This window comes from Chiloscyllium plagiosum, unplaced genomic scaffold (assembly GCF_037043375.1).
Source record: "Chiloscyllium plagiosum isolate Xiang-an unplaced genomic scaffold, Cpla_swu_hap1 HiC_scaffold_23, whole genome shotgun sequence".
In the NCBI taxonomy this organism is placed as follows: domain Eukaryota; kingdom Metazoa; phylum Chordata; class Chondrichthyes; order Orectolobiformes; family Hemiscylliidae; genus Chiloscyllium; species Chiloscyllium plagiosum.
This window is the reverse complement of record NW_028270161.1, coordinates 54,042,699-54,058,432: the sequence shown is the minus strand read 5'-3', so window position 1 is coordinate 54,058,432 and position 15,734 is coordinate 54,042,699. Positions and strand designations below refer to the sequence as shown.

Sequence of the window (15,734 nt, the reverse complement as noted above, 5' to 3'; positions counted from 1 at the left end):
TTAATTTGTAATTGTAGTAATTTTTACCTTGCCTATTTAAAACTTGCCTTTAACTATTCAAATGCCCTTATCCCAGTTTAAAAGACTGAGTAGGTTTCTTCAGTCCCTCCTACTACTACAGCTTTCTGTAATTTCTTAGATTCTATGTTCCTTAAAAAGGAACATAAAAATATGTTTTTAAACCAGTGAATACATTGTTACTCAACCTAACATTGTAATAGTTTGAAGTTGTCATGAATTGTTGGAAAGTACAATGCAGCGTACAATGCTACTACTCTAGAAGAGGTTTCTCTTGCCTTTTGAAGGCATTTATTTAAATAACATCTTATTGTTTGAAATAAACGATGCTGTGCATTTAAGTTATGAAGAGACACAAGGAAGCCATAGAAAATCAGACAAAGTTTATAGCTAACTGATGTATTGTTTCTGTGCCAGCTGACAATCAAGCCTCTGAGCACCTAATCCCACCATCTAGCACTTGGACCATTTAACTGCAAACTGTGCAGTGCTGGAACTCTTGTAATATAGCAACATTTTCATAACCGTTATAACCCACGTGTGAAGTTCCAATACTTTGTGTTTTTTTTCATATGGTCTTTGTTTTTGTTCTTGTGGAAAGTGTGGCAGACTATAGTAATTGCTAAATACTTCTACAGATTATTTTTCTTTCAAGCATCTTTAAAGAACAAATGCACCCCATTTTGGAAGTGTATTTTAAAATACTGAAGTTTGAGGGCCCAGTATTTATGAACTCAGCAATCATTAGAATGTTACTAGCCATACCATGAACAATTAGTACTTATGGTGTTTTGTTCATAACTCTCAACTGAATGTACCTGTTACTATGACTAACTTGTTATTTCCCTTCTCCTTTTGCTTTTTAGATGTTCACTTCAGTGAGAGTGTTCCGGTTAAACAATGTTACTAGTCTCACATCACATGGACTTAATAAAGCTTTTAGTGATCTTTGTGAAAATCTGCTGAAGGTAAGAGGCTGGAAATTGTGTGAGGAAAACCACATCATTGCATTTTCTTTCAGATTGAAACACTTTTTTGACATTTGTCAATAGATGGGAGGGAAAAAAAGCACGTGCTATTTTGTTAATATTTAGCCCTGTAAGTACCCCTTGCTATCTCTAACTTCTGCCAGCTCTACAATTCTCCCCTGAACTATGTTCATTCAATTCTGGTCTCTTGTACAGTCCCCTTTCCTTTTAGTGCTGCAGCCTACATTCTAAAATGCTCTTCTAAAATCTCTTCATTTCACTCCCTTGTTCTCTCAAAAGACCTTCATTAAAATCTACATTTTGTCCATGCTTTTAAGGCCAAAGGACGGGATTTAACATTTCCCCTCCAAGCCACTCACCCTCCTGACTTGGAAATCTATTGCATTCCTTCTCTGTCACTGGGTTAAAATCCTAACGCATTGTGCATCTACCTACTGTCTGTGGAAGGCAGCTAACCGTCACCACCTCAAGGACAAGTAGGGACAGGAAATAAATGCTGGCTAGCTAGCAATGCTCACGTCCCACAAGTAAATGAAAAACATTGGGTTTGTCCTGTTTCTACAGGGTGCAGTTGTGGCACTATGAACAATAGAATAATGCTTTAAGGTACTAGGAGGTTTTATGTGCATGTGATGCCATATTTATTTTTTGAAATTTTCCAGACCCTGTACTTTAAGCTCCGATCCATGGTACCTTGCTGCCTTTGTCATGTGAATTTTAATGTTGCATTGCCAGAAGATGAGTTAATCCAGGTACGTATACAGTATACTGTCGTTATTTATTACATTGCTTAATGATTCAATGTATGTAATTTAAATTGTAGTTTTCATTCACATTTGTTTAATTTTTGTAGGTTGCAGTTACAGCTGTTGCAATAACATATGACAAGGACCAAGCCCAGTGCATCACTAAGGCTTACACAGACAGGACCCTCCTGAAAGGTGAGATATTTCAAGGACATGAAATAATATTGATTACTAAAAAACAGTTTAAAAATCCAGATTTATTGCTGACAATGGCTAGAAATGATCCAGAAACTCTTGCAACTTGAATATTGCTTCTCTGCACCATAAAGATGATTTGGATAGCTGATTTTTTCAATTAGAATTAGGCTTTATCGTCACTTGTACTCAAGCACAGGGATACGGGAGTACAATGAAAAGTGTACAAAGTCACCTTTCTCTGGCACCGTGTTAGCTACAAAAAGAAACGATTAACAGAAATAGCCATCTTAGACACAAAACTGAAACAATCATTTTAGATACAAAAAATAATTTTAAAAAAGCAAAGGCAGAAATACAAGAAATAAAGCCGAGAAGAAAGGGAAACATCTGTAACTTAAAGTCTTATCTCCGTAAGGTGAAATGGGCCTCCACCTCCTAAGCCACGAGTCATTGCTAAGTTGCTCTTCGGTAATAGGAGCTTCATCTGATCCTGCTGCCACCAGCTCCCAAAACTCTCTGATGCTGCCACTGCCAGCCTCCTGAACTCGTTACTCAATCCCTGCCTCGTTGCTACTATTCCAATCCTCTCTGAAGCCACAAAATGCTTCAAAGAAAAGGTAAAGAAGAGCAAATGTAGAAAATGAAAAGGAGTTGGAAGCAGACGAGCCCCAGGCTCAGGAGCCCGAACGCTGCACTGCTAATCTGACGCCATCTTGGAGTCATGAGAAACTTAGTGTCGTAACATCACATCAGCATTGAAAGGGTATTCACATGCAAACAGCCATGAAGCTAAAGTTCTGTTAAAACTTTGGGAACGCTGGCTCTCTCCCAGTTGTTAGATTTATCAACTTTTGATTTTGTTGATAAATTTAGGAGTACAACTGGGAGTAGCTATGACATTTTGACGTATTTTTGGCGCATAGTTTGTGTCGTGCCTCGCCACTGGCCCCGCTGGTAAGCTGAATAGCTCTGGCTGCTGTGCAACCAAACGACTGAGAAAAAGTGCGAGACAGCTGTGATCCATACGGACCTGTTCTCAAAAATATTATGATGTCAATGGAGCAGTCCGGCTGGGAAGCATCCCCGGAAAAACAATCTCCCCGCAGTCTCGTCTGCGAGCTGTGATAAGTCATTAAGTTGTACATGTTTAAAACCCACAACAAGGTCCATTTTGATCCAAACCGAGGCAAGGACCTTGAGACGATATCTCCTGCCTTACATGGAGCTGAGACCGGACACCCCTCTCGGGGAGTCTGCTCGCCCAGTAACGGATGGGCCAGATAATGAAGAAGGTTCCGTAAGGTCGGTCCACCCTGTGGATGGGGTAAGCGTGACTTCCCAGACCTTCTACAACAGAACTTATCAAAACTCAATACAGGGCACAGAGTTTTAGAAGACCGCAACCGAAACTGTCTCATTCATGGAAGGAGTTGTTATCGAGCCAGTATACGACAGAACATTTGTCCTGGAGGTAATTATCCACTACCCCGTCGATGGGCTGTTCTGCAAGGACTGTGACACCCTCTTCACCACAGTGAGCCTGTTCAAGACTCATTTGACTAAAGTGAACAGAGTAAAGAACATTTGAACAAAATGTTCACGCTGTGACAAAGCAGGACAATATCATGCAATCTCCTACCACTATCCAAAATGCAAAGGCAAGAAACAACCCCCAACAGGGGATATTGCATGCAGCGCGTGTGACCAACAATTTTCTACTCAGTCGGGCCTTGGTCAACATGAGAGGCACAGACACCCTATTCTACGGAATGAAAAACTCCTCAAACCTGCACCCAGAGTCAAGGGCAAACCTGGGAGAAGTGATCGCATATAGTCACAGGAGGAGGTGGCACTCCTGGAAGTGAGATTTGCAGGATACAAGTTCATAAATAAATCGATCGCCAGCATCCTTAAATCAAAAACCCTGAAACAAATCTCAGACAAATGCAGACTCCTGGCAAACACCCTGACGGAGGTCCAAACCCCAAATGAGTCAATGACCGGTAACGACTCGCACGAATCAGAGGCAGAGTGTGTCCAGTAAAATCCCAATGATCAAAACCCGCGCCAAAGAGCCGGCCGAAGAACACCGGCTTCGAGCCCGAAACACAGGGACGTGGATGACCAGCTTACACAAGCTGAGGAGCTCTTGAGCGCGAGGAATAACCCAAATACTCTTGCCTTCGGGGTTGGACTAGTGGAAAGCATTACTGACCTGCTAATAGTACGAAAGGACAGAGAAAACGCAAGAGGCCTCAAAAAGACCAGATCAAAAGAGACAAAAGGACTGGTAACGATACCGGAGCCGACAAGCGATGGGCAGCACGTAGAGCGTATTTAGAGCAACACAGCAGCTCTACACAACTATCCGGCGCCAACTAGCTCGTGAGATCATGGGGGCGCCGACGTCATCCACTTGTCCTCTCTCAAAAGAGGAATTGGAGACATGTTTCCGTGAGAAACTGTCATCACCAAACCAGAAATCAAACATAAATAAGTACGCCTCATACACCGGTAAAGTTGATGACGGGTCCTTGATCAAACCCATAGAGGTAGAAGAGGTTGAAGCAGCCGTCAATGGGATAGATGAGAACAGTGCTGCTGGACCAGACGGCCTGAAACTGCAGGACGTAAGAGCAATCCACGAACAAGAAGAAACTCATCTACCCTATCTCTTCTCCCTATGGCTTAAGTCAAGCAAGGTACCCAGTTCACTAAAAAAAGAGTCTAATGGTCTGAAGTGCGAGGATAAAGACTGTCTGAAAAGCATTAACAACTGGCGGCCAATAACTATCGGTCCAATGCTGCCGCGACTGTTCATGAAAATAATGGCAAAAAGCCTTAGTGAAACAGTCGAAATTAACCCCAGACAAAAGGGGTTCCGAGCATCCACTCCCGGATGCAATGAAAACATTGTCATCCTCGAAAACATCATTGAGAGAGCGAAACACAACCGTAAGGACCTCGCAGTTGTCTTTGTCGATCTGGCGAAAGCATTCGACCGGTTGGGCACAGGCTATTAATCTCAGCCTTGCAAAGAGTACAACTCCCCAAAGCCTTTGTAGATCTGATCAAAGACCACTACACTAGCAACACAACAGTGGTGGAAGGGAACAGGAACTTTACCACTCCAATGAACATTGAGAGGGGTGTAAAACAAGGCGACCCGCTCTCACCAATCTTATTTAACATTGCTCTGGACCTGCTGGTAAGCTCTCTGGAGAGGGCCAACTTGGGTCACCATGCCCCTGGGCAGCAGAAGAGCCAACTGCTCGATTTTGGCCTTCATGGATGACATTGCCCTTCTAAGCGACTCACACACTGGAATGGCAAGGAATCTTAACCTGTTCCAGGTGTACTGTGACCATACAGCTCTCAGTATTAACATAGCGAAGACAAAGGGATTCCACTTTACGTATAAAAGGAAGACCTTCTTATGCAACCACTTCACAAACTGGAAGCTGTGAGATGAATCCAAAGCCTACATATCCCCAGGTGACACAGAGAAGTACCTGGGTGCCCGTTTCGATCTGTGGGCAGGTGTGGCAGAAAGGGAGTGGGAGGAAAAGCTTAAATGCTGGATTAAAGGAGTACAGGCAGCACTTGATCCTAACTGAAGCATCTCAGACTACCCTCACAAAACTGGACCAAATAATCCGTAACGCCACCAAAGAATCCCTACACCTCCCTCCTCATACCGCTGACGGAGTTCTGTATACCAGCCACAGGAACAGCAGTCTAGGCGTCCCAAAACTGGAAGTGCAGATTCCATCCGCAATTGTTCACAAACGCTAGGCACTTGAGATGTCCAGTGATGTGGTCATTCGGGCCTCCTTTCAGTATAAAGGAGAGTGCAACACAGATACCGTTGCGGGACTGCGAGAGCTCAAGGTCCTTCAAGAAATTGAAAATTTCCTATCCAGCAGCCCGTAACAGCGGCAAGGAGGAAATGGACCAGGTGACCCACATCCATGACATCATGCCAGCACTCCAGGCGGCAGACGCTGGGTGACAGAAACCACCCAACAGGTATGCGAGTTGGAGGGAATGGGAATTCGAAAAGTGATAAAAACTGGAATGTCAAGGGGCAGGCATCCAGAATTTTAGAGATGACAAGATCTCTAACTCGTGGTTAAAAGCAGCAAACCAGCAAAAATCCTCTGGGTTTATAAACCACTTGCTCCTGCAGTGTAATCTATACCCAACGAGCTACACTATCGAGAGGAAGACCAAATCGAAACAAACTGTGCCAAAGGTGTGAGACGGCAGTCGAGACAATCTCTCACACTTCGGGATGCTGCCCATTTGTAAAGAACGCTCACATAAAACGCCATAGCAAGATCGCTGACCAGTTGCAACATGAAATTTATTATCTACAGATTAGCTTTATGCATTTATGTAATGGAAGACACTAAGGGACTGTTCCAAGTATTTCCAAAGTAGATGGTTTTGGTCCTCGGATCATTATTGGGATCACTTCTTTTTGACCTTGATATCAGTATACAAACCATTACAGTAGCGCACCCCTCCCTTTTATATGTGCAGGCCGCGGAAAATCATTCCGTGGATACAGGCGTCTCCCTATATTTCAAATCTTTGTAGATGACATGAAATTTGGAATTACAGCAAATAATGAGGTGGCTGACGAACGACTGAGGAGGACGTGGACAGACACCTGTCAGATGTGATTTAATACAGAGAAACATGAAGGGATGCATTTTGGAAAAAGTTAATAAAGACTATATGGTACAGTTTTAATAAGAAAACAAGATCAGACATCTGGGAAGTATATATGCAAATCTTTAAAAGTAGCAGGATGAATTGGGAAAGCTGTTAGAAATGTATGTGGAATGCAAGGTTTTGTAAATAGAGGAGTAAGGTACAAAAGTGCAGGAGCCTCAGCTTGGAATATTGCATCCAGTTCTGGGCAACAGAAGCTCTTTGGAGCCTGTGTGTTAGTCGAGAGGAGATTTACAAGATGGTACCGCGGATGCAAATGCCAGGTGGCTGGAGTGACTAAAGAAGCAGAGCCAGAATGTTTCAAGGAAATTTTAATAAAGGACTTCAGAATCATGTGTTGCTGGAAAAGCGCAGCAGGTCAGGCAGCATCCAAATAGCAGGCGAATCGACATTTCGGGCATAAGCCCTTCTTCAGGAATGAGGAGGGTGTGCCAAGCATGCTAAGATAAAAGGTAGGGAGGAGGGACTTGGGGGAGGGACGTTGGGAATGTGATAGATGGAAGGAGGTTAAGGTGAGGGTGATAGGCCGGAGAGGGGGTGGGGGCGGAGAGGTCGGGAAGAAGATTGCAGGTCAAGAAGGCGGTGCTGAGTCCGAGGGTTGGGACTGAGATAAGGTGGGGGGAGGGGAAATGAGGAAGCTGGAGAAATCTGCATTCATCCCTTGTGGTTGGAGGGTTCTTAGGCAGAAGATGAGACGCTCTTCCTCCAGGCGTCGTGTTGCCATGGTCTGGCAATGGAGGAGGCCAAGGACCTGCATGTCCTTGGCGGAGTGGGAGGGGGAGCTAAAGTGTTCAGCCACTGGGTGGTTGGGTTGGTTGGTGCGGGTGTCCCAGAGGTGTTCTCTGAAACGTTCCGCAAGTAGGCAGCCTGTCTCCCCAATGTAGAGGAGGCCACATCGGGTGCAGCGAATGCAGTAAATGATGTGTGTGGAGGTGCAGGTGAATTTGTGACGGATATACGGATATGGAAGGATCTCTTGGGGCCTTGGAGGGAAGTGAGGGGGAAGGTGTGGGCGCAAGTTTTGCATTTCTTGCAGTTGCAGGGAAAGGTGCCGGGAGTGGAGGTTGAGTTGGTGGGGGGTGTGGACCTGACGAGGGAGTTGCGGAGGGAGTGGTCTTTCCGGAACGCTGATAGGGGAGGGTAGGGGAATAAATCCTTGGTTTGGAGGTGGCGGAAATGACGAAGGATGATACGATGTATTTGGAGGTTGGTGGGATGGTAGGTGAGGACCATTGAGGCTCTGTCCTGATGGCGATTGGAGGGGCAGGGTTCAAGGACGGAGGAGCGGGAAGTGGAGGAGATGCGGTGGAGAGCATCGTCAACCACGTCTGAGGGGAAATTGCGGTCTTTGAAGAAGGAGGCCATCTGGGTTGTTCAGTATTGGAATTGGTCCTCCTGGGAGCAGATGCGGCGGAGGCGAAGGAATTGGGAATATGGGGATGGCGTTTTTACAGGGGGCAGGGTGGGAGGAGGTGTAATCTAGGTAGCTGTGGGAGTTGGTCGGTTTATAGTAAATGTCTGTGTTGAGTCGGTCGCCTGAGATAGAAATGTAGAGGTCTAGGAAGGGGAGGGAGGAGTCTGAGACGGTCCAGGTAAATTTGAGGTCGGGGTGGAAGGTATTAGTAAAATGGATGAACTGTTCACCCTCCTCGTGGGAGCACGAGGTAGCGCCGATACAGTCATCGATGTAGCGGAGGAAAAGGTGGGGGGTGGTGCCAGTGTAGCTGCGGAAGATGGACTGTTCCATATATCCGCCGAAGAGGCAGGCATAGCTGGGGCCCATGCGGGTGCCCAATGCTACTCCTTTGGTTTTGAGGAAGTGGGAGGATTGGAAAGAGAAGTTGTTCAGAGTGAGGACCAGTTCAGTCAGTCGAAGGAGGGTGTCAGTGGAAGGGTACTGGTTGGTACGGCGGGAAAGGAAGAAGCAGAGGGCTTCGAGTCCTTCGTGATGGGGGATGGAGGTGTACAGGGACTGGATGTCCATGGTGAAGGTAAGGCATTGGGGGCCGGGGAAGCGAAAATCATGGAGGAGGTGGAGGGCGTGGGTGGTGTCCCGAACGTAGGTGGAGAGTTCTTGGACTAAGGGGGACAGGACCATGTCGAGGTATGCAGAGATGAGTTCGGCGGGGCAGGAGCAGGCTGAGACAATGGGTTAGCCGGGGCAGTCAGGTTTGTGGATTTTGGGCAGGAGGTAGAAACGGGCGGTGTGGGGTTGTGACTGAGGTTGGAGGCAGTGGATGGGAGATCCCCTGAGGTGATGAGGTTATGGATGGTCTGGGAGATGATGGTTTGGTGGTGGGAGGTGGGGCCAACCTCACTATCAAACCGGCAGGCAAGGGAGGCGCGGTGGTAGTTTGGTGCCCCGATCTTTACATTGCTGAAGATAAATGCCAGCTCGCGGACACCTCCTACTGCCCCCTTGACCATGACACCACCATGGCAACATGACGCCTGGAGGAAGAGTGCCTCATCTTCCGCCTAGGAACCCTCCAACCACAAGGGATGAATGCAGATTTCTCCAACTTCCTCATTTCCCCTCCCCCCACCTTATCTCAGTCTCAACCCTCGGACTCAGCACCGCCTTCTTGACCTGCAATCTTCTTCCCGACCTCTCCACCCCCACCCCCTCTCTGGCCTATCACCCTCACCTTAACCTCCTTCCACCTATCGCATTCCCAACGCCCCTCCCCCAAGTCCCTCCTCATTCCTGAAGAAGGGCTTATGCCTGAAACGTCGATTCGCCTGCTCCTTGGATGCTGTCTGACCTGCTGTGCTTTTCTGATCTCCAGCATCTGCAGTCCTCACTTTCTCTGACTTCAGAATCATGAAAGGTTTTGACAGAGTAAATAAAGAGGAATTGTTTCCACTGATTAGAAGCCGAGACAACGAATATGCAGAGCAGGCCATTTAGTAATTGGACCAGAGAAAAGATGAGAAACATTTTTAAGTAGGCAGTTTTTATGATCTGGAATGTGCTGCTTGAAAAGCTGTTGAATACATTTTCAGATGTCAAGAAAAGAGCTTGCTGGGCTACAGAGAAAAAAGCATGGAACTGGGAGTAATTAGGTAGATCCTTCAATAAAGTTGGCATTGACATATGGATTGAATTTCCCCTTTCTGTGTTTTACTGTTCAGCAATTTTTTTTATCTAAACATTGTGGAAGTACTCTCAGCTGACAGTATTCTTCTTACAGGTTTATGTTCCTGAATGGCTTTTTCCGAATCTAATTAATTTTTTCTGTTTCATCCCTGGCTTAAAGCTTCTGTGGAGAATGAAGACCAACTGCAGTTTACTTTGGAACTCTGCATGGAATCGCAGTCTAGTCAGTCTGCTATACACTTTTCCCCGAGTAAAGTTACAGGTAAGGCAGTGTACTGGGCATAGGAGATTTAATATAAATTGAAGTGGAATCTTTTTAGTTATCCACATGCATTTTAAAGACCTGTAACATTTCACTTCAAAGCGATGTTAGAAAATGTCCTTCGATGTGACCGATTTCTACATTGGTGAAAGCCAATTAAGAGCTTTCAGTTCGCGCCCAGGTCTCCATAAATATTTGCTCATGAGTCTTGCGCTGCAGATCAGTGTGGAAGGTTCAAAAAGGTTGTGTTTCAACAATTGAATACATAATGTTAAATATATGTTGTTCAAGTGAACTACAGTGGAATTAATATCACCCATGGGATGCCTGTAGACTGTATGCAAGTTTTTGCATTTAGACTGCATCTAGAATAGAGATCCCAACCTGCTTTGCTGAGGTGGACAAGTAAGGGCTGTAAAGCCAAAGGGTTGGTTAAAAGCATGGACAAAGAAGTAATGCTCAAAGAAGGATTTACAAGGGAACAAGGATGGAAAGATTTTGGAAGACCATTTCAGAACTTTGGCTAAAGACACCACAGCCAAGAATGGGCAAAGAGAAGGAGACTGCTCAAGAGACCAGAATTAAAGGAACAGAGTTCATGGAGAAATGGTAGAACTAGAGAAAGTTATAGCAATAGTGAGGACTATCTACATATCTAAATAACAAACAGTATTAATATTTATTCCATCCTCAAATCTCTTGACAAAAATGCAAGAAGTGTTTGTGTTAAAGAAGATGCATGTTGTAGTTGCTATGGTTTTCCTCAGAGTATTTGCATGATGATAAATGCACATTGTTCACATGCACTATAATAGAATTGATATCAACTATATGATTGTATTATCCCTACCTTCTCTTTTAGAAGGCATATGTTCTGGTGGCAAAGAGAAAGATCTTCTATTCTGTAAAGAGTTAAAAATCAACACAACATCAGGTTATAGTCCAACAGGTTTATTTGGAAGCACTAGCTTTCAGAGTGCTGTTCCTTCGTCAGGCATAACCACCTGCATTAAATATTAAGTAGTTCCATGTGAAACCTGGTGGCAAAAGCTAATTTGTCCATTCTGCATGTTGGAAAATAGTTATGCCTTGACAGTCTGCTCACTGTAGAAAATACCAAGCCTTCTGAAGTGAGATAAGAATCCAAATCTACATGACCTAGTCCTCCATGTACGACTTTGAGAGACCCTTAATTCTCACTGAAAATGCACACACCATACCACTACTTGTTCTTGTGGTGGAGTATTTAGATTAATATTTGGGAAATACTTATTGTATGCAAAAGAAAGCAGTAGGGATTACCAATAGGTGGCACTCCTATAAAGTGGTTTGAAAATGTGAATGAATGTATTTTGGAATAATTGTAGTACCTAATTTTCTTCTTACAGTCATGGGATGTGGGCATTACTGGATTGATAGACATTTATTGTTATTAATTATTCTTGAAATTATAGTAATGTGCTTGCTTCTTGAGCCACTCCAGTCCATGTGGCGTAGAGGGAGTTCCAGAATTTTGATCAGGGTGGGGTGCAGCCTGCTGCCCTTGTTATTCTAGCTGGCAGAGTTCATTTGTTTCGTATGTGCTGTCAAACAGGCCTTGGTGAGTTCTTGCAGGACATCATGTAGGTGCTATACACTGCTGCCACTATGCATCAATGATGGAAGAAGTGAAGTTGGTGCATGAGTTGCCAGGCAACCGGGCTGCTTTTATTTTGGATGGAGTCGAGCTTGACGGTTGTCGGCATCTAAGCAAGTCGGCATCCATCATGCTCCTGATTTCTACCTTGTAAATTGTGGACAAGCTTTTGAGGAGTCAAGTAGATAAGTTACTCACCAGAGAATTCCCAGCCTTAGACCTACTTTGTAACTGCAGTATTTACACAGGGATCCAGATCAGTTTTGATCAATAGCAACCCCAGAATATTGACAGTAAGGGATTCAACTCTGGCAATCAAGGAGTGATCATTACATTCTTGTTGGTGACAGTCATTACTTGCCACTTAGTAGCCAGGCCTGAACGTTTCCCGGGTCTTGTTGCGTTTGAGTACAGACTGTTTCAGTATCTGAAGAATCATGAATGGTGCTGAACCTGTGCAATGAGTGAACCTCTCCATTTCTGACCTTATTATGAAGAGGAAACCAATAACTAAGCAGCTGAAGATGGTTGGATCAAGGTCACTCCACTGAGGAATTACTGCAGGGATGTCCTGTAGCTGTGATGATTGACCTTGGACAATGACAACCATCTTTCTTGGAGCCAGATAGACTCCAACCAGTAACTTGGCTGTTTTCAGTCAAATTCTGTCTTGATGTCAAGCATAGTGACTTCACTTCCCTTCTGGAGTTTAGCTCTTTTGTCCATGTTTGGACCAAGATTGTAATGAGCACTAAATAACTGTACTGGAACAAATGGTCCCAGCTTAATCAATGGAAATTAGAAATAGTATGAGATCCAAAGGAGTGGTGTACAAATTTGTCAAAAACATAGGGTTTGGGAGCAGTTTAGTTTCAAAAAGCGTGGTGCTGGTAAAGCCCAGCCAGTCAGGCAGCATCCGAGGAGTAGGGGAATCCACGTTTTGAGCATAAGCTCTTCATCAGGAAAGGATGGGCGGGGTGGGGGGGTTTGCGGTTGGCCAAGGAGCTGAGAGATAAATAGGAGGGGAGTGGGGCTGGGGAAAGGTAGCTGAGAATGCGATATGTGGATGAAGATGGGGGGGTGGGGGGGGTTATGGTGATACGTCAGAGTGGAAAGGTGGGAAGGAAGGTAGACAGGTAGGACAGTTCAAGAGGGCAGTGCCAAATTGGAGGGTTGGATCTGGGATAAGGTGGGGGTAGGGGAGATGAGGAAACTGATGAACGTGGAACAGTCCATCTTCTGCAGCTTTTACTGGCACCATTCCCCATCTTTCCCTCTGCTACATCGCTGACTGTATCGGCGCCACCTTGTGCTCCCACGAGGAGGTTGAATAGTTCACAACTTCACAAACACCCTCCATCCTGACCTCAACTTCACCTGGACCATCTCAGACACCTTCCCTCCCCTTTCTGGACCATCTCCATTTCAGGTGACCAACTCAACACTGACATCTACTTCAAACCCACCCACCGATTCCCACAGCTACCTGGACTACATCTCCCACCCCCTCTTCTGTAAAAATGCTATTCTTTGCTCCCAACTCTTCCGCCTCCACCGCATCTGCTCCCAGGAGGACCAATTCCACTCCAGGACATCCCAGATAGCCTCCTCCTTCAAGGACTGCAATTTCCCCTCCCATGTGTTCAACAATGTCCTCCAGCACATCTCCTCCACTTCCTGCACCTCCCCCTTTGAACCCACCCCTCCAATGACAACAAGGACAGAACATCCCTGGTCCTCACATTTCATCCCACCAATCTCTGGATAATGCATCATCCTCCGCTATTTCAGCCACCTACAATCAGACCCCACCACCAGAGAGATATTTCCCTCCCCTGTCCTATCTCTGTTCCGCAAGACAATTCCCTCTGAAAATCCTTTGTTAGGTCCACGCCCCCCCACCAACCCACCCTCCACTCCTGGCACCTTCTGTTGCCACTGCAAGAGGTGTAAAACCTGGGTCCACACCTCTTTCCCCTCTTTCTGCAGCCCCCCTCCACCCCCCCCCCCCAACAAAAGGAAACTTCCACATCTGGCAGAGATTTTCCTGCACATCCAAACACCTCATCTACTGTGTTTATCGCTCTCTATGTAGTCTCCTCTACATTGGGGAGACAGGATGCCAACTTGTGGAACGTTTCGGAGAACATCTCTGGGACACACTCTCTAAACAACCCCAATGTCCTGTGGCCAAATGTTTCAACTCCTCCCTCCCACCCTGTCAAGGATATGCAAGTCCTGGGCCACCTCCACTGCCAAATTCTAGCCTCCCAACGTTTAGAGGAAGAACACCTCATCTTCAGCCTTGGGACCATCCAACCACGTGGGATGAATGTCTATTTCACCAGTTTCCTGATCTCTTTCACCCCCCCCCCCCCCCCCCACGCCGCCCCCCCAAAACCTTATCCCAGATCCAACTTGGCAATGGCCTCTTGAACTGTCTTACCTGTCCATCTTCCTTCCCATCTCTCCACCCTGACCTATCACCATCACCCCTCTCTGGATAGGGGTAAGGGATAGTGTTTTTTACAGGAGATGTGGTGGGAGGAGGTGTAGTCTAGGTAGCTATAGGAGTCAATGGGTTTGAAATAGATGTCTGTGTGGACAGGAAAAGTATACATAGAGCAGGGATAAACTGGTATTTTTCCCAGTGGCAAGCAGTGCAGGGATCAGTGCTCCATCCCCAGCTACTCACAGTTTATATTAATGATGTGGATGATAGAACTAAATGTAACATCGCCAAGCTTGGAAACCACACAAAGCTGGGAGTGAAAGTGAGCTGTAAGGAAGATGCAGAAATGCCTCTGTGTGATTTGGACAAATTGAGTAAGTGGGCAAACGCTTGGCAGATGAATGTGGCGTTATCCACTTTGGCAGCAAAAACAGGAAGGCAAATTCCTGAAGAAAGGCTTATGCCCGAAACGTCGATTCTCCTGCTCCTTGGATGCTGCCTGACCTGCTGCGCTTTTCCAGCAACACATTTTTCAGCTCTGATCTCCAGCATCTGCAGTCCTCACTTTCTCCCAGGCAAATTATCTGAATCGCAATAGGTTGGGAAAGTGGAATTGTGACAAGACCATGGGGTCCTTGTTCACCAGTCGCTGAAAGTAAGCATGCAGGAACAAGAGGCAGTAAATAAGACCAATGGCTTTTTGGCCTTCATAATGAAAGGATTTGGGTACAGGAGCAGGAATGTCTTGCTATATTTGTACAGGGTCTTGATGAGACCACACCTAAAATATGTGCAATTTTGGTCTCCTTAGATGGCTGTGGAGACAATGCAGTGAAGGTATACCAGACTGATTCCTGAGATGGCAGAATATGGTTAGAACTGTATTCACCACCGTTTAGAAGAATGAGATGGGGTGAATCATCTAGAAACCTATAAAATTCTAACAGGACTAGACAGGATAAACACAAAAAGAATGTTCCCAAGACTGACTGGGGAATGCAGAACCAGGGCTTCCTGTCCAAGGATACAGGATTGGCTATTTAGGGTGTAGATAAGAAATTTTTCATCTAGACAGTGGTGAGCCTGTGGGATTCTCTGCCATAGAAAGCAGTTGAGGCCAAAACATTGAATGATTTCAAGAAGGAGTTTGATGTAATCATTAAGGTCAATGGGATCAAAGGTATGGGGAGAAAGTGGAAATGATCAGCCGTGATCATATTGAATGGTGGAGCTGGTTTGAAAGACCAAACAACCTATTCCTCCTATTTTGTATGTTTATCCTGGAGTGCAAATCTTCAGTACTATTGTCCGATTGTCATCTGTTCTCGCAACCTTTGTAACATCCAATGCTTTTAGCCGTTTCTTGACATCGTGCAGACTGACACATTTATCACCTTTGACTTTTGCACTGATATGCTCAGCTGTGGTATTCGTTTCTTAAAGAAAGTTAGTAAAACTGTTCGATTTTAGGCCAATCACTAATTAATTCTCAGTCACCATTCAACTCATTTTTAATTCTTGATTTATTATTTTAATTCCAATTTCACTGTCTGCAATGGTGAGATTCAAACACGTGTCCTTAGAGCATTAGCC

General features: G+C 45.3%; 1 protein-coding gene and 1 pseudogene across 19 annotated transcripts in view; both read left to right on the top strand.

Annotated features, from left to right (window-relative positions):
* Nucleotides 1-15,734, top strand: part of c2cd5 (C2 calcium dependent domain containing 5) — a 126,362-nt gene that overhangs the window by 98,313 nt on the left and 12,315 nt on the right. For all 19 annotated transcript variants that reach the window (XR_006315044.2, XM_043713411.2, XM_043713404.2 and 16 more), the window contains 4 exons: nucleotides 885-986; nucleotides 1,670-1,759; nucleotides 1,861-1,948; nucleotides 9,952-10,053. Coding sequence is in view for 18 of the 19 variants with exons in the window: in XM_043713411.2 (XP_043569346.2) it covers nucleotides 885-986; nucleotides 1,670-1,759; nucleotides 1,861-1,948; nucleotides 9,952-10,053 (382 nt within the window). In the remaining variant the exon portion in view is untranslated. The remainder of the gene's footprint in view (nucleotides 1-884; nucleotides 987-1,669; nucleotides 1,760-1,860; nucleotides 1,949-9,951; nucleotides 10,054-15,734) is intronic.
* Nucleotides 3,171-5,115, top strand: LOC148145899 (uncharacterized; annotated as a pseudogene).